Raw genomic sequence first — 19,280 nt, 5'->3', positions numbered from 1 at the left:
GCCTTGCCCTGCCCCAGTGTGTCATTTCAGAACTGGTTTACCACCAATCAGAAGTCAGCAGTCACTCTGCCTCCAGTCCTGGGTTTCAGAACCACCCTTTCAGCTAAACTGACCCTTGTAACCGACACCATTAAAATCCCTAAGATGATAGCGATGAAACTTTATTCCAGTATTCTTTATCATATACCCAATATGTGGATCTATGAAGGAACCTGTCAGTCTGTCTGCACTGTATCTAATTCACGTTTTGTACTGTGGATGCAGGTCAGGGTGATCTACATTTTTTATAGTTAGAGTTTGTATGTACATTAGTGGTGGGGATTTACATTAGTAACATACTTGCTAAGGGATAAGAATGTTACTCAGCCCCCTCATGTGGTCGCAATAGAGGAATATTGTCACTGTATAGGATTTCAAAGACCAGGTGCAGCGCCTCTACTAAATCTGTTGTGAGAACGCCAAGTAGACAATGTTTCAGACGACTTTAGTGTTAACACTAAAAAAGACCGAACTTTGCCAACTTGGTATTAGTTTGATGTTGAGAAGCACTCTGAACTGATCAAACTTATAGGAAGTGTTACACAGTAATAAGTCTTGCCAGAGTGCATATCCATTAATTGATATGTTGGTTTCTGGACAAGGACCATTTCAGATTGAACAGATTGCTCAAATGCTTCCAAATTTAAATTGATAGTTCTAAGGTGGATAATTGAAAACCCTGTCCCCAGGACCGTGTTTTCAAAAGGTGCCAACATCTAACCCTAGCAGCACATGGTCAAACCCTGCCTAACTCAACTCAGCGTGAAACCCAATCAATTTAAGGTGGAAGCCTCAACTCCCATCAATAAGCAGAACCCTGTTGGTTGGTTCATTCATTTCCTGCTTGCCAAGTGAAAAGCATAGCTAGCAATACAATCTCCAAGTATTTTTATTTCATTAAATTTATTTTTTACAGAAAGGTCTTCCGGTAATGAGAAAGAATAAAAAACAACAATAAATCAGTCCTTGCTCCAGATATGAAGTGCTGAGAAACCCTTCCATGCAGTCACACCGCAGGGTGCAGGATGCAGCTCTGCAGCAGCTGGAAGCCCCGACAGGGCAGTCTGATCAGTGTTGCCCAGGAGCAGAGCCCTCGGTGCGGAGGAGCAGTGGAAGGCATGGCTGGCCGGGGAGCAGAGCGAGTCTACAGGCAGTCCATGGAGTTTTCGGGCAGCAGGCCGAGGCCAGTGCCCTTGGTGGGAGCGCAGCTCGGGGGCAGCATGGTGTTGGGTGTGGGGTCCACATTCTCCGCGTCCTCCATCTTGTCAGCACTGCCGTCCCAGTTGATGTGGAAGCGGGTGACTCGGGGATTGGAGGCCAGGATATTCCTCTGGAGCTGAGGAGGAGAAGGAGAGATTGTTTTTACACCTTCCTTCATGAAAAACAAAATGTATTTAACCAAAGGATATCCCATTGGAGGCAGCTATGGTTTGGTTTAAGATTAAAGGTAGTGTATGTGAAACTAACATTGGTAAGAGATCTACATTTACCTGCTGGTAGTTGGGTTTGAGAGGGGGGTTCTCGCGGAGCTCGGGGTCTGTGTACTCATTGTTCACGTAGTATCCCACCCGGATGAACTCCTGACCCCGGTAAGTGCAGGTGATGAGCACCACCGTCACCCCCACCGCATCGCTCTCCGGGATCAGTCCTGTGTTAGGAGCGTCCGCCTGCACCACACAAAGACACACACAGGGTTACAAGACTCTCCAGAATACTGCCTGCACTCACACAGGGTTACAGAGCCCTCCAGGATACTGCTTACAGTAGGACAAAAGACGAATCCACTGTGCCATCCTCTATGTCCCAGCCACTTCCCTATTGTATATGGGCTGGGTTTTGATTTTAGGTTGCCCATGTGTGCGGTTATGAGATGTTTACAGGATGCCACAGCACATTAAAACTTCAGTTTTCAGAAAAATGAAATCCTTGTATTAGTTGTATTATTACTTGTACTGTGATACTTGAAATGTATTTGCTTATGATTGTAAGTCGCCCTGGATAAGGGCGTCTGCTAAGAAATAAATAATAATAATAATAATAATAACAATAATAAAGTGATGGGGTGAATATTCAAACAAACTTCGGTACAAACAAATGCAGACCCGCCAACCTTGACTTTTTTTTTTTTTTTTTAGCGCTCTTTCACGCTGACATCTCAGGGGGTCCAGGGGTCTTCCCCCAAAATTGTTTTAGGGTATAAAACAGCTAAATACTACACACTCTGGTGAGTTTTGAGTATGAATTTTTCAGTAAAATAAATAAATAAATAAATAAATAAATAAATAAATAAATAATGAGATTAGCTATGATTGTTTCAGTTTAAATTTAATTTTGTTTACCTTAGTACAGATGAAACGGTTTTAATTTATACCAACTGAAAATTATTTCAAGTACAGAAAATAGCAATTTTTGTAGTATAAGAACATAGTTTACAAAACGAGAGGAAGCCATTCGGCCCATCTTGCTCGTTTGGTTGTTAGTAGCTTATTGATCCCAGAATCTCATCAAGCAGCTTCTTGAAGGATCCCAGGGTGTCAGCTTCTACAACATTACTGGGGAGCGGGTTCCAGATCCTCACAATTCTCTGTGTAAAAAAGTGCCTCCCATTTTCTGTTCTGAATGCCCCTTTATCTAATCTGCATTTGTGACCCCTGGTCCTTGTTTCTTTTTTCAGGTGTTTGTTTGTATTTTATTTACATTTCAATTTGTTTTATAACAAATTGAAAAAGGAAAATTGAAAAAGGAAAAAAAAAAACTTGTAAATAGTCACTGAGTCAGCACCAAATGTAATAGCTATCCACAAAGTGAGTTGTTTGGAACAGAAAGGAATCCAACAGGTCAAACTGCACTTTCAGATTTCAGTGATTAAAAGAGAATAAAAAAACAAAAAAAAGCCTGGACCATTCGTTTGTATTGAGCACTTCATAAAAAGTTAATATCAGTAAGCATGTATTGGTAGTTCTGATATTACATTAATATTATTACTTGTATGGCCGTTTTTTTCATAAATATTTAGCTATACAGTTATCTTACTGAACTTCAATATCCTTGACTGTCAAAAAAAAAAAAGAAAAAAGAAAAAAAAAATGACAACAAAAGTACAAAAGGATAATATGTTTCCCTACTTTGCAGGCTATGAAATGGTTGGTTGTAAAGGTATGCATTTTATTATTTGATTGGAAAACTGGGTAAAAATCCATACAACATCAGTAAATGTGAAGTAATGTTCTAATAAATTATTTTATACAGTACTTTATACACTATGTCTTCAGGAGAGGGCGGTGCTTGAAAACTATGTAATACAGAATTAGGCAACAGTGTGGAGTAGTGGTTAGGGCTTTGGACTCTTGACCAGAGGGTCATGGGTTCAATCCCAGGTGGGGGGACACTGCTGCTGTACCCTTGAGCAAGGTACTTTACCTAGATTGCTCCAGTAAAAACCCAACTGTATAAATGGGGAATTGTATGTGAAAATAATGTGATATCTTGTAACAATTGTAAGTCGCCCTGGATAAGGGCGACTGCTAAGAAATAAATAATAATAATAATAAAATCACAAACCAGCCGTTTATGACTTGTTTAAAAGCACAATTAAATGGCATTTATCTACAATGTAATTGTACGCTACTTGCAAAGTAAACAGAAGCCTTACGTACCTTAACCACATTAACAATGTTAATGCTGTGCTCATTTTTATAAAATCGAATTTTACTGACATCCCTCTATGGTAACAGGCGTTTGTGAAAAACGGGACAACGAGCCAAAAACAGAACATTAAAACTTAAATATTGTACTATATTATTATAATAAATGTTCGTACTTCCTCCCTCGTCATTCTCGTAAAATCCTCATTCAGCTGTATTTTCTTTTCATGCCATGCAGTTATCTAAACCGAGCACGTTTTATTTATTTATTTATTTTTTTAAAAACGCAAGTGGGTTTTTTCCCCCAGATACAAATGAATGCATAACTAATGCATTAATTAAAAAACAAAGGTACCGTAGACAGTTTGAAATAAACAATTTCCTCACAAGACACTTCACACTCCTCCAGTGTGCCCGAAACTGGCAGCTGAAACACAAGCGAGTCAGCTCAACAAAGCCTGATAGTCTACCGTAGAATGGCAGTGATTATACAAAGAAACTGGGTGGTAGGAATTTCTATCAGTCAACCCACGATAACTTTTTTTTTTTTTTTTTTTTTTTTTTTTTTTAAACGGAGGTTGGATCGATAACTAAACTCAAAACCTGATTGGTTAATCTATCTTGCTTGCCTTGCCCTAAGGCCGGCCCTGCTGTTAGATGCATCACTTTCTCTAACTACAGGCAACATCATAGACGATGAGCGAAATATGGGTTACGTGTTACTGCGTTTCATCTCTGATAAAAGCGTACCCGTGTATTACCAACTCAAAATGCGTAGCGGATACGCAAAATGCGTAGAGGTTAGCAGGTCTGCAAATGCTTGAAATGCATTTGGATTTGTACAGAACTTATAAATGTATCAAAAACAGATCATTCTAAGGAAACCGATGCATAAATGACACCTACAGTAAATAACACATTCTACTGCACAGAACAGTGTTTGTGTCCTCTCCCAGGTCACTTAACACACATTCTACTGCACAGAACAGCGTTTAGTACTCTATTAGGATGCTCAGCCTGTAAGATGAGGACTTTTCTAGGTTGTTACTCAATATTCAATAGCTATTTTTAGTTCATGCAGGGGTGGGGGTGGGCTGGTCAGGATTGTAAGCTGTGTCCCTTTGGTTGTTGAGCAACGTAGCGATTACAACTATAAAACTGTATTCTAGTAACACCCAAAGCCATAGTTGCATCATAATTGGTGGACTGTTGCAGGTAAAACGGTGACCCGCATATACAAGCGCAGCTCCCTCTGCAGGCTATTAAATAGTTACTACTAACTACAAAAAAACAATGTTGCTAGATTTAAAAAAAAAAAAAAAAAAGATGGGCTTGTAAGAAGACTTCTGCACCTATATACAAAAGGACTATAATTGGTGGCCTTTCTTTTCGAAATTTGGATTAAAAAGCTTAACGTTTCTGTCCCACTGTCCAGCGATTTCACTTATTTTGTGTTGATTGCTGCTTTTCTTAGACTCGGTGGAGAACAGCGATCCACACAAATGAATGGTAAATGAGCCCAATCAGCACCAATGACCCTCACCTGTTTGTCAGCAGCTGATTTCTGTGGAGAGCTCAATCCCAGTAATCACATACTCTCTTCGTGCAGCTCTGCTTTGAAGGCACTTGCCCTTTAGGCTCCAGCTGTATGTATGGTGCTGTCCTAATCACCCCACCCCCTGTACTAACAGCACAGCTCACCCACCTGGAACACAAACATGTGCCTCCCTGCTGGGACCGGGCCCACCAGGACCGAATCCAGAACCTGATCGTACTCTTCACTCTCCGCGGAGCCCACATAGATGATCTTCCACTCCAGGTCTGCAAACACACAACACAAAACACAGGCATGTGAGCAGAGTGGGACTCTGCAAAGTAAGGATGGGTGCAAGACAGCACATAAGCCAAAAGTACATTAAAATCCTTCTGTACTAACATTTTTAGATGTAGAAGACTTAACTTTAATAGCTACATTTCTCTAATATTTGAAGTGTGTCCTGTCTGATTCTTCATGGTTTCTGCTTATATTATTTGTAGTGCTAGGACGAACATGGTATTTTTATGTTCGGCCAAGATTTAGATATTCTTTAGTTTGCAAGGTAATAAAAGCCATTAAAATGTAACGTTATTTAAAGTAGAAAAATATTCAAGGAGCGTGAACATCGTATTACTTTGCATTACCGCTGCCCTTGAATAAGCGCCACACTCAGATATCAGATTTGTAATAGATGCCGCTCTCAATAATGAAACATGTACATTTTTTCCCCTACCCCAGCTCAGATAAATGCAGCACTTCATAAAGAAACGAAACACAGTATGGCAAAACATTACAAATAGAAACACAATTAAATTGAATAAACTTGAATAAAATCTACTTAAAAAGAATACAACTACACACTGGAGCATGCCTGTATTTCTGTAAAGTTTATGGAACCCAAACAAAAAAAAACAAAAAAAAAAAGAATACCATCGGTACGCAGCACTATGTAGTGATACTGGTGTAGAAGTAAACGCAGCAGCACTAATATATATATATATATATATATATATATATATATATATATATATGAATTAGCAAGAAAAGGAATACATTTAGGTGTAATGCAGGAGCTGTAAGATTATTAAAGTTTCTGAAATGCATTTTTTTTGGTTGTATGCACGGTACTTTGGCTAATAAGAGACGCTGCAGAATTCTGACCACACAGGAAGTTCAGAGTGTGGGGGGGTGTAGCGTTTGAATGTGAGTGGGGAGCAGAAGATAGTGTAGCTCTCTGTTTTTCATTGGGGACAACACTTTAAACAGCTCAGATCCCATTGCTCTGGTTTGAGATCAAGGTAGCGATGAGCTTCTTGTGTGTCATTTCGGTCACTCAATACTGCAGATAAACGGCTATCTGTGTTTGGAAAGCCGCTCCATCATATAGCAGGTTGCATTCCATCTCCTTGGTAAGTCTTACATAGGCACTTCTATGCAGAGACCAAACTGCTCTTGACGCCAGTGTAGTTCAGCCCGTGCTGTAGAACTAATTTTTAAAGTGGCCAAACGACTTTCTCGACACACAAATAATACGATCAAATCTCCTTTACCGCCGCCAGACCTTTGTGAATTAAAAGTTGTAAACTGTGCCCCACCCCCCCACAGCAGTTAAGCCCATGTTTTCTGTCATGAGTTACCCGTAATTACTGCAACTATTATAGAGAGGGGGATTGCAAACTCTGACAGTATATCCTCCAGGTGTTGCTGCAGATTCACAGCAGTGTGGCTCAGTCTCTGCAATCAGTTTTGTAGCTAGAAGTTCAGGTTTGTAAGCGCCACTTACCATTTATGTAGTGGCAAATTAGTCATGTATGACTCATTTTCTAGACTTGTTCAGGTATCTGTTGCCAGGGCAAGAAAAGCCACATTTTCCTGCTCGGACTTAAATGCTTTTTTTCTATTAGTGCGCTGCCGTTGAATCATTTTTGTAACCATTTTGAGAGATGGTACCTTGTACACTGGTTCAAGGTTACATAGCAGGTCAATGAAAGGTTCGTCTTCAACAATACCAAGTGGACACATTCCCTGTACAAGGAAGCCGATTACCTTGCATGTTGTTCCATCCTTGCATGATTGTGTCAGTGGAGTTTGTTTTTTTGCAGAGTCAGCAATGGTCTTCTGCTTTATCTGGTTCTTTGTAAAGTGCAGCATACAGCTGTTTCACATGATCGCACAAACTGGTAGACCATGATAACGAGTCGCTTTGTGCAGATTTTACATTCCACAGCACTTTATTCATTTTTTTTTTTCAAGAAATCCCACACATCTGACGGAGCCCTTATCCCACTTGCCATCACTGAAGCAATCGCACAACGCCTGGTAACGTAGTGAATAGGCGCTAGACCAAACACGTTGCGCCTGTGGTTCTGCAGTGGAGCTGCCAGATCTGTGTTGTCCTCCAGCACTATAGGTCTGGTGGCATCGCTGTGGATCCGCAGTGCGAAAAAATGACAGCTTGGCAGGAGCACGTTTCGGAGGACGCGTGCTCCAGCCGTCGTTTCCCTAGCACCTACACACAAACATTTTAAAAAGTGTTTACGTCCCACCCCCAATCAATTCTGATTGGCTAGCTGTGGAAGAAGCTGATCTTCTATTGGTTACAAAGAAACCCAGAAATGGCTGCCAAGAGAGCCTCTGGCAAGGCAAATAATCTTAAGGTATTATTTATGTTTTTGTAAATTAGCAAATAAGTGATGTTGCTTTCTTAACACATGAACCTGACATTTAAATGCAGGAATCTAGTAAAGATAGCAGATTAGAAAAAATTGTGCGGTGTAATTTGTAACAATTCGTGGTCAATCTACTTGTTGGGATGTTATATATGTTTATTGTTTAGAAGCATTTTAAGACAAACTTTCCCTGTTTAAAAAATGTAATGATTTTTTTCTTTCGATTTTAGTGTTGTTAACCTAGTTTGCTATATACCATATTTTTTTTTAGATTTAAATGCTATTAAAAAACAAAAAACATTCGCTAGAGTGCAGGATGCGCTCTATAGCCTGGACGTCGCCGGTTCGAGTCCAGGCTATTCCACAGCCGACCGTGGACGGGAGCTCCCAGGGGGCGGCGCTCAATTGGCTGAGCGTCATCCGGGGGGAGGGAGGGTTAGGTCGGTCAGGGTGTCCTCGGCTCACCGCGCACCAGCGACCCCTGTAGTCTGGCCGGTCGCCTGCGGGCTTGCCTGTAAGCTGCCCAGAGCTGCGTTGTCCTCCGACGCTGTAGGCGGCTGCACGGTGAGTCTGCAGAGTGTAAAGAAGCGGGCGGCTGACGGCACACGCTTCGGAGGACAGCGTGTGTTCAACTTCGCCCCTCCCGAGTCAGCGCAGGGGTGGTAGCGGTGAGTGGAGCCTAAAAATAATTGGGCATTTCAAATTGGGGAGAAAATAATAAAAACTAAATTGCCAACGACTAAATTTAAAAAAAATAAATAAAAAAAACACATTAGTGATATTAGTTATTTATTGGACATGCACAATCCATCGATTTGTCAAACTATTAAAACATGAAGATTGACAAGTATGTTTACAATGATAGAAATAAAATGCTTATACATGACATTATCTGTACAATGTTTTTATTTATTTATTTATTTTAAATAAAACAGCCTGTAAATCTCATGGCAATGTTTTTATGTATTAATTAATGTATTTGTAGTGAGAGTCGTGCAGGAAATATTATAAGCAATCACATGATGGAGCAGGCACAGACATGTACAAGAACCATCGTTATTACAAACTTGGTTTATACAGGAATGTCACTCCCAACATGGACTTGGACTCAGTGCCAACATCTAACAAATACTCATGAGGCTACTTTCAAGTGGGACACCCTGTAATATCGCACTGACGTGATGTAGCTTGATGCACAGGTTCGCAGAGATCCTGAATTTACAAAACAGAAGTACTGTGTCGAAACTGACAGGTTTCATTTGTTGTTCTGCTCGTAGCAGTATAACTGCTAGAAAGCGTGCGTTATGCTTTTGGTTAGATCTGCACAAACAGATTATTTCATTATTCGCATTTAGCTCTGCACAGGAAAGCTTCATTGGTGTTGCTCAGCTAATTTACCATTGCAAGTGAAATGTGTGAAGAAACAGCTGCTTGGAAGTGTGTGGATCTCTGTTCTCCAGAGTCCAAGAAAAGCAGCAATCACAAGTCCAAGCACCTGTTTCTTCACTTGAATGCGGTACACTTGCCGAATCAACACCAGTGACCTTCACCTGCTTGTCAGCATATCATTTCTGGAGAGCTCAATCAGAATAATCAGTTTGTGCAGCTCTACTGCTTTTGGTCTTGTATCACAATACAAACCATGCATACCTCTGTTACAATACGAGACATCATGCAAAAAAAGATAAAGCGATGATTCGTTACTAGGAGTGGGTTAGAGTACTCAAAATAATTAGAATTACTCGAGCACTAATTTATTACTTGAGTACTCGAAAAAATGTAAATAACATCTCTTCATGAAGTTCAATATATTGTAGTGACCCAGTCAGTTCAGGTTGGCAGACTTTTGTTTCATCTGGTCCTGTGAATTCAAGTTATCTGTATTGTTCCGGGGTGGGACCATACCACTAGTTTCGGTAGTGTGGGTGGGTGTGTGTGTGAGCCGCTGCTGGGTGCGGACCATGTCATCTAGACGCCCTTGCCCTGCTCCCACCCCCAGCGAGTGAGTTTTTAGTATAGAGACAGGAGGAAGGATTTATTGTTTTTGTGGTGTGGTCCTTACCCAAACACAGACCCTGTTTAATTAATAAAGTAGTTTCATTAGGGCCTGAATCCCGTCTCCGTCTCCTGCTTTGAGCCTCAAGACCAGGGGTCGTTACAATATTTGATTCAAATAAATAAATAAAAGTAGTGCTCGATATTTTAAGAGCCGCGAGACTATTCTCTTGTACGTGATTCTCGGACGCTATCTTTAAGGATTATAGAAACTCAGTACACTGCAGTACGTAAACAGTTTTGAAAAAAGAGACAACATTTCGCTTTAACTCAGCCCCATTCATTTTGGGGCACCACCGCACCGAAGGTTATGCACATATTACTCAGGCACCGTAAAAACCACCTACCGGGTTCATGGCTTGTTTAAAAGTACAGACTCGGGGCTTTCCACAGACGTATTCAGTGTGTGTATGCGGTACTCCTAGCTGGAACTACAATCGCCTGAAGTTAAGCCTCTCATCATATGACAGCGTTCACAGCTCAGGTTTCGTTTCGAGTCTATTGCTCCATTGTAGCAGCAAAGGGGCGGTATCGTTGGAAAGCTTAGCTCAGGCTCAGCCCTATGGCAAAAAAGGCACTTTTGCATATTCCCCCCTAAAATTTTGGAATCCCCCCTATTGGCTGCAGCATAGGGGGGAAAACCCCCCAGCACACAAAAATGAAATTCAAGCCCTGCTGTTGTTATCTCTACTGTACCTGGCTGCCATCAATTCATTCATTTTGTACAAGGAATGCACCAGGGTAAATATCAGTAGGAGAGATTTCATCTTGAAGCTAACCACAGCGCTTCAGCAGAAACATTTCCATCAGAAAACTGCAGGCTGGTGCAGCTCAACGTGTCATTCTGTGCAGCACAGCATGACACACACAACAGCTAACATGTTACTTTCGTTTAAAATTAAAAACTACTTTCATTTTTACAGTTTTGTATGTAAATATACCTGTTTACACACTAGTTTCTTTTGAAATGTTTATTTTATTATATTTTTTGAAGTAGTGCTTTATATGTGGCAAGTTAGAAAATAAACCCTTTTACGTTTAATTGTTCATTTAAATACGGCGTTTCGGCTGTGCAGATGTTTGATATGATGTGCTTGAATAAAATGTTTGAGTTGTATCGGATAGTTGTCTCATTTTAATATTGATGTTTAAAATGTAACCATCATAGTGACTGCCAGCAGTGGTTTTAGGTATAACCGCGGCGGTTCTAGTGTTAACGTGGTAATTTGTGGCACATATGAAATAATATTGTCTGGCATTAGGTTCGAGTACTCGAATTAACGTTCGAGTACTCGAGCACCAAATTACTTGAAATTCCCACCCCTATTCGTTACAGCACTGCCAACTCACTGAAATGTATGAATATGTTTAGACCACCACCAAATAAATATTCATAAAGAAAAATCTTAAGTCTGGTCTACAGAAAGTTAATTTAACTGTCAGTGACACACACTCCCTGCCAGGCTGTAAATACAACAGCAATGAAGAGAGACGACCACCATGGCCTAGATCCACGGGACGCACATAGAAAGACGCCAGTTTGACATGCAGAGTGGCACCTTTATATAACTGCACAGTCTGATAGGCAGTAACTTGGTAATACAGTAGACTCCGGAGAACACCCCTCGGGAAGCACGCAAAGTGTTCTTATAGCCAAAGTGTTCTCCAAGACGGAGTGAGCCACTACAAAATCAATCATGAAATATAAATGTGTTACCTATCATGATGCACATGCATCAACACATGAAATGAAACAAGTAAAAGAAAAGCAATAGGCAAGTGTATGTTAATAAACTATACTAATAAACTAACATTAATAAAAACTGTCAAATGAACACTGCACGCTACAAAATGCAGCAGCAATACAGAAGACATGCACCTTATTTAACAGAATGGTGAAGCAACTCGCCAGAACTTTGTGTAGCAAGAGATACAACTGCGCATTCCGCCTTTACATGCCCTTTTGTATTGATGAGGTGCTCCCGTGGAAATCGGAATAAAAAACAAGTCAATGATATGACGCCGGTTCTATAAAGACTGAATAAACCAATCGGTGTGCCTCAAGGCATTCTCACGAGGACAAGTCAGTTTTGAAAAGGCTGAATAAACCATTTCAATTTGAGATTGATGATGATAGTTATCAGGTTACAAAACAGAACTGCATCAGTGAACGAATCGCTAGCGGAGCCAAAAAGGTGTTCTTTTAAGCGGTTCCTGTTCCTTTAGCCAGAGCATTTAAGAGAAAAACCTATATCACCACAAGGGTGTTCCTTTAGGTGAAGTGTTCTCTTAGGAGGTGTTCCTATACGCGGAGACTGCTGAGTGTCCAGTTATGACAACGGGACTGGCGCTTAACTCGACGTTTATCAATGGGACCCGCTGACGGACAGTCAGCTTCAGAGGGCACTGCAGACATACGCAATGAAAGAGACTTAATCAAAACAAGTTTACCTGAAAATATTCTTCTAAACAACTGAAGGTGTAAGTGCAGGGCAGGGGGGATTTTCACAGAGCTGTGAGGCTGAGACAGGCCACCTGGGGCTTCACATCCTTCAGGCTGGGTTCAAATCAGGAGGAGCTGTAGCTCCAGATTAATGCCTAAAGCTTTTGATCTGAAACTGGTACCATTGTACAAAAAGGGTCAGGGCAACACATTTTATTTTGTATCTATTTCAATTACATTTATCTGTGGCAGGCACTGCTGCAATTGTGACATTGAGATAATAAACGGACACAAATGAAGTGTTTTTTTTTGTTTTATTTAATGGCAAACTGAAATCTGCAGTGTTATATCAAAACGCACTAATTAATGTGTCTGCCAAATATCTACAGCATGTATCCATCTAGCTGGTTCCTCGCACTAACTGACGCAACACCCCCCTTTTAATGAACCTGCTCGATTCACTCTGGACCTTGTGACAGAAGCACTGCGATCCCAAGGGCACCCGGTCAAGAAGGGGGCCTTAGCATTTTCTAAAAACGTGTACTTACAGTATTATCGTTTTAACCCACAAACAGAAAATAATTTAGCAGATGTTTTATTAATACATGTCCGCTCCATATGTTTTATTAATATATGTCTCATTTACCATTTGTTACATACAAATATATTTGCTCTACCGATTCACAACAATGAAAATCTAAATCCAACTCCGTCTAATTCCTGTTGCTCCCGCAATTTCTGCTCTGACGAAAGGCGACTGTTTCTGCAGCCAGAGTCGTCTTCCATCCAATCGGGTACAGAAGAGCTCAGAGAGGGCGGGCCCCAGTGTCACTCCCGACCTGTAAACATGAGGGGGCGCGGTTTACACTATTTTTCGGTCGCTTGTGTGAAGTGCCCGCCGGCGCCAAAATTCAAACACATTTCCCACTAAAATATGTTTTGAATTAAAAGGATTTATATATGTGGGAAAGGCCTAGTAAAACTAACAACGACTGTTAAGTAAGAAATACCCACAATTCGTTTTTAAAAGCACAAGCAGCAAGCTATTTACAAGTCGCGTTAATATTCACAATTACAAAGACTCTAATATAAAAATACAATGAAGTCAGCGTTATGTTGCCCAAACTGCCGGCAATTATTATATTACCGGTATATAACTGCACACAGACCAGAAAGCAGTTTAAACTACAAACAAAGCAAAAATCGTTCTACCCAAACCTCGCTAGCTTTGCACTTCCCCAAAACAGCAGGATTACATTAAAAAACAAAACAAACAATAATAAATAAATAAAACAAAAACAAACAAAATCACGCGTGGGTCAATTCAAAAAGTACCTAGATTTAACAATTCGTCTTCTGTAGACATATAGCCATTCTGCAAGAGAAACGCATAGATGGACATTTATGTTTATGTAAACTATATAGAAACATACATTTATAGTACATGAGGTTTAAATGCATAGGGATTTTAAAAAGCAGCGGGGAACAGGCGCACAGATATCATCCAGTACTACACCCCTCCCCCATAGCTGACGAGGAGTACAGCACTCTTTAGCTATCGACCCCAAACACTTAGCTGAATTACAATAATATTACAAAACGAGCATAACAAAATTAAAAAGCACACAAGTCTGCAGCGATGTGAACCTCTTACCTTCCGGCAGGTCTTCCATACATTCAAATGTCATCTCGAACTGGAACGGGTTCCCGAAGGGGCTCGGGTTATCCAGAACCGCCACATTCAACACTTGCACCTTCGCCATTTCTGTTACTGTGACCGAGTGCTGTGAAAGAACCGAGGCGTGCCGTGCCAAGCCGCTCTACTACTACGAGAGTACAACCAATAATATTTCCCGCCGGAGACGAAAACAAGAAAACCTGCCTCGTTTCTATAATTCACCAAGAGGACAGCCGAATAAACAGTGCTGTGAATCCGTCTCTGGGATTCCGAATGCGGGGTCCTTTATAAAGACTGAACAAAGATAAAACACAAGAGTTTTAATTTCAGTTAAAGTCCCGGCTGGTATTCGTCATTTTCTGCCTTCCGCCTCACTCCACGGGGATGTTAAATGTTGGAAAGGGTCACACACTTTCGCCAAAACACAGTTCAAAGTCTCCTCCGATGTATTTCGGCCCCTGCGCCGGTGACCCGTTGGCAGATCTGCTGGGTTTAATACAGGTTCTCCCGCCAGCCTGTTTAGAAAGACCTCTGTCGGACCGCGAGGAGCTCAGAATGGGCTCGTTTAGGATTGGTCGGGTGACGGGGCAGGACCCAGAAAATCTCTTATCGGATTGGCTGAGAGCGCTCAAGTATAATAAAAAAGACAACAGGAAGCTGTTCTGCATCCTTCCGCTGGGACATTAGTAGTCTAAGCTAAAATAAAAACAAAACAGGAAAACGTTACACAGTGTAACATATCAGTGGAGATGTTAACCGGCTACAGGCCAACGATTTGGCTTTGCATCTTTGGTTTCATAATAAACTAAAAAGTAATTTTACATAATAGTACTGCAGATACAATACAATAACATACAATTCATGTAGTTGTTCCAAGTCTTAGATAGGCACACCTGAGCCTGTTACCAACTTTGTGGCAATTAACTTCATAGTATATTTCAGTCCCTGACTGTTAGATTATCCCAAATATATTCTACAATCGGAACCCATCCAATATCTCAAATGTGCACCAAAAGGGGTTCTTTTTCTGTATATTTAATGCCAGCATTTAGAGTCCATGCCAATAAGATTTTATTTTTAAAAAAAAATGCATTTAGAGAAAGAAAATATTTGAATTTGTTAAAATATTTGTTTAGCACATTTAGAGTTGGTCACACAGACCCTGGCTGTCCCTAAGGTAACATTAGGTAGTCTTTAGAGCTGATCAGTGTCTGTGAAACCAGCTATTGTAGTGTTACCTAATGCTACTGGCAGATCAGCTTGACACTTCACTGAGCAGTAGCAAACAAACTGGACTGCTTTCTGTCGAAGTACACAGAGGGATAAACCAGAAAGCCATTCATCATATTTTATTGTTAAATTGGACATGGATTGCGGGACACCTTTTTTATGTGTCAACAAGGTTGTTCTAAAACAGGATGGGTCCCAAATGCTCCTAGATATAGCACTGTTTGGTGCTTGGGGTGAAATCGTTGTTATAACAGTATCCATGCTTCCCCATCATTATGAAGCCTATACTAATTACTTCACAAGCTCTAACAGTCACAAGCTTGAACGAATATCCAGTATGTGCACTACAACCTCACTCACAGAAATACACAACTCTGTTTAGTTTTAAGTTACTGTATATCTTAGTACAAGTTATTGAGGGTGCTTGGTACCTTTGCAAGTGTCCTGGCCCGTGTCGCTGTATTCACATCTGATTGGTTGAGCTATAAAAGACTATGGCTTATATTTCCCCTTTAAGCAAGTCGCTGGCAAATTGCCCTCAGCATAGTAAATGTATTAGATAGGCAATTTGCCCACAGTGGAAAATCGGGCCCTATAGCTTGGCAACCACTGCATTAGCAGATTTGTTTGAACATTCTGTTTTACATGCTGTGAATGCAATCTGCTGACAGGCGTTTTGGGAGATGTGTATATTATTCTCTACCTTCTCCTCCCTCCTCTATCTCCTCTGATGACTTTGCCTCTTTCTTCTCTTCTAAAATCTCAGATATCCGCAAACTCTTTAACACCTCTCCCTCCTCCGCACCCCCTCCCGCTCCAACACCCACTGCATTCCCTACTAACTCACCCTCCTTTTCCACCTTCTCTCCCCTCTCCTCTCCTCCCTGCTCCAGGGTCACAAACCCACCACGTGTGCCCTGGACCCCCTCCCCACATACCTCTTTCAAGCTGCTGCTCCTGCTGTACTTCCTTTCATCTCCTCCCTTCTCAACACCTCTCTCCTTTCTGGTCTCTTTCCCTCTGCCTTTAAACAAGCCTCTATCACTCCCCTCCTCAAAAAACCTACCCTCAACCCCACCTCCCTCCAGAGCTACCATCCTGTCTCCCTCCTACTCTTCCTCTCCAAAACCCTCGGGCGGGCTGTACACCATCAGCTTTCTGCTTTCCTGTCCAACCACTCTCTGCTTGACCCTCTCCAATCTGGCTTCCGCTCTGATCACTCCACTGAAACCGCCCTCTTGTCTGTCACCAACTCACTAAACTCTGCCCAAGCTGCCTCTCTCTCCTCTGTCCTAATTCTCCTTGACCTCTCTGCTAGCTTTGACTCTGTCGATCACTCTATTCTACACTCCTCTCTCGCTGACCTGGGAATCTTTGGCACTGCTCTGGCCTGGTTCTCCTCCTACCTCTCCAACCGCACTTACCAGGTAACCTGGCGTGGAGCAACCTCCACACCTCGCCCTCTCTCAACAGGAGTCCCCCAAGGGTCAGTCTTGGGTCCTCTCCTGTTCTCTCTCAACACTCGCTCCTTGGGCCCCCTCATCGCATCCTATGGTTTCTCATACCATTTCTATGCTGATGATGCTCAGATTTTCCTCTCCTTCCCCACCTCTGACTCCACCATCCCCTCCCGTATCTCTACCTGTCTGTCTGCTATCTCCTCCTGGATGCACTCGCATCACCTAAAACTCAACCTCTCTAAATCTGACCTCCTTTTCTTTCCCTCCTCCTCCCCCTCCTCTGATCTCTCTATCTCTGTTCCTCTGGAATCTACCACACTCTCTCCCTCTTCCTCCGCTAAGAACCTTGGAGTCACCCTGGACCCCTGCCTCTCTTATTCCCAGCACATCTCCACTCTGGCACGCACTTGCCGATTCTTCCTGAGCAACATCCGAAGAATCCGACACTTCCTCACCAACTATGCTACCCAGCTCCTGGTCCAGGCCCTGTTACTCTCCCGCCTAGACTACTGCAACTCCCTCCTGGCTGGCCTCCCTGCGTCCGCCACCCGTCTGCTCCAGCTCATCCAGAAATCTGCTGCCCGCCTGGTGTTCTCTTTGCCTCGCTTCGCCCACGCTACTCCACTACTCCGCTCGCTCCACTGGCTCCCGATCACCGCTTGCATCCAGTTCAAGACTCTTGTACTAGCCTACAGATGCCTTGACCAGCCTGCACCCAGCTACCTCCAGACCCTCATCTCTCCCTACACCCCCACTCGACCTCTCCGTTCCTCCTGCACTAGAAGACTGGCTCTACCTCCTCTACGCTCCCCTGCCTCCAGAGCCCGCTCAGTCTCCACCCTCGCTCCGCAGTGGTGGAATGACCGTCCTACAGATGTCAGGACTGCCCAGTCCCTGACCACCTTCCGGCGCCTAGTCAAGACTCATCTCTTCAGACAGCACCTGTAGAACTCCTCTTTTTTGTGCTTTACTTGCTCTTATCTGCCCCCTATTTTACTGCATTTAATCCTGTACTTTAGAGTACTGTAATCAAGTGCTATTTAATCTGTAGTATTTTGTATTTAATTAGATCCTGATGTAACTATCACTGACACTGTTATCTGTTCCGTTATTGAATCGTATTTTGTCATACTTGTACTTGCTAGAACCAAAGTCATTGTATTTATCTTGCTCTTAATTGTATTATTACTCATACTGTGATTCTTGAAATGTATTTGTTTACAACTGTAAGTCGCCCTGGATAAGGGCGTCTGCTAAGAAATAAATAATAATAATAATAATATATTACTAGCATAATGGGGGACATTTTAAAGACTGGATAATATTCCTTGTGTGACTCACGGTATTGTATGTTAATATGTTCTGTGAGTGTGCGTGGCGGGGGGGGGGGGGGGTTGTCTGAACGCTGTCTTTGGCAGAGCAATGGATGTCACAGACTCGATGGATGAGATAAGCTGATCGATTTAAACAGTGATAAACTGCATTACTAGAGTGCCCCTAGTGGTTGACAGCAGGTAGCGCTTGCAAGAAGGAGCGGCCTTTGTTGGTGATGAAGTTCCACTTTTATTAATTAGAGCTGTGGCCCTTTAAGGAGCAGAAAACGCTCTTCCACAAAGAACAACACAAAACCCTTGCTGCTAGGGCTTACCTCCTTTCCACTGCCAGTAAAACTGGTCCAGGGAGCCTCATTGGTAGAGAATAGCCCTCAGGGGTGTAAGCCCTTTCTCTATCAATCAAGCTTATCAACCTTACCAAGATGGGCGCTGGAGCGGGCGAGAGGGGTATTGCTGCAGAACGCAGACTCCCACAGCGCAGCTCACACAGGGTAGTGCTGCGTGCGCAACTGTTGTTACCGAGTTAAGTTGTTTATATAGCCCAATCTAACGTTAATAAATCTAATAAAAAGTATGAATGTATTAATACATCATTAAGCCATCTCAGTGCAAGATTATGTGCTAATGTCACCTGCATTTAAAAAGCGCTGGATTAACATGCCTCCTGTAACAGCTAACTCCCTTAATAAAGTGACGGAAAGATTAAAAAAGAAAATATAAATTACACATCATTTACTCAGTCAACTGGCTGAACGTGCAGAGACCAACCCCAGCCCTAAAACCTAATTCCTAACCCCATTACCTAGCCCTAAACCGCACGCAGCTCTACCCTATGTGAGCTGCCTGTGACGTACGCGGTGCGAGCCTTCGTTCTGCAGCGATATGACACCACCTCCCATGCTGGTAAGGACCGAGATAGGCTTCCCCTGGTCCTAAAGCCTTCCGATTAGGGCTAGTCCAGTCACCTGCACATTGTCACACTTAAATAACACACATGTGATCGCAAACAGGAATGCCTTTTATACTGAACTATTGTGTGGTAACTTCCAGTGTAAAATGTTCAGTCTTGATAGGACTGACAGGGTGCACACAATAGCTTACAGAGTGGAAGTGTCTCAAAGCTGGAGTAACATTGGCAGAGTAGAGACGAATGAGCTGAGGTCTGTTTACGTGCAGCGAGAGCCGATGATA

At 42.3% G+C, this 19,280-nt stretch overlaps 1 protein-coding gene across 1 annotated transcript; it reads right to left on the bottom strand.

The window, feature by feature from the left end:
* Positions 1-910: 910 nt before the first annotated feature.
* On the bottom strand, positions 911-14,664 carry LOC117402107 (histone chaperone asf1b-B). Its single transcript, XM_034002975.3, has 4 exons — positions 14,042-14,664; positions 5,389-5,504; positions 1,530-1,706; positions 911-1,375 (listed from the first exon to the last, which is right to left on the bottom strand). The coding sequence occupies exons 1-4, from the start codon at positions 14,148-14,150 to the stop codon at positions 1,184-1,186; spliced, it is 594 nt and encodes a 197-aa protein (XP_033858866.1). The 5' UTR covers positions 14,151-14,664; the 3' UTR covers positions 911-1,183.
* Between the last annotated feature and the right edge of the window lie 4,616 nt (positions 14,665-19,280).

The sequence above is a fragment of the Acipenser ruthenus genome, chromosome 36 (genome assembly GCF_902713425.1).
Source record: "Acipenser ruthenus chromosome 36, fAciRut3.2 maternal haplotype, whole genome shotgun sequence".
Lineage (NCBI taxonomy): Eukaryota > Metazoa > Chordata > Actinopteri > Acipenseriformes > Acipenseridae > Acipenser > Acipenser ruthenus.
Note: the sequence above shows the minus strand (reverse complement) of the source record. Positions and strands in the feature narration are given on the sequence as shown.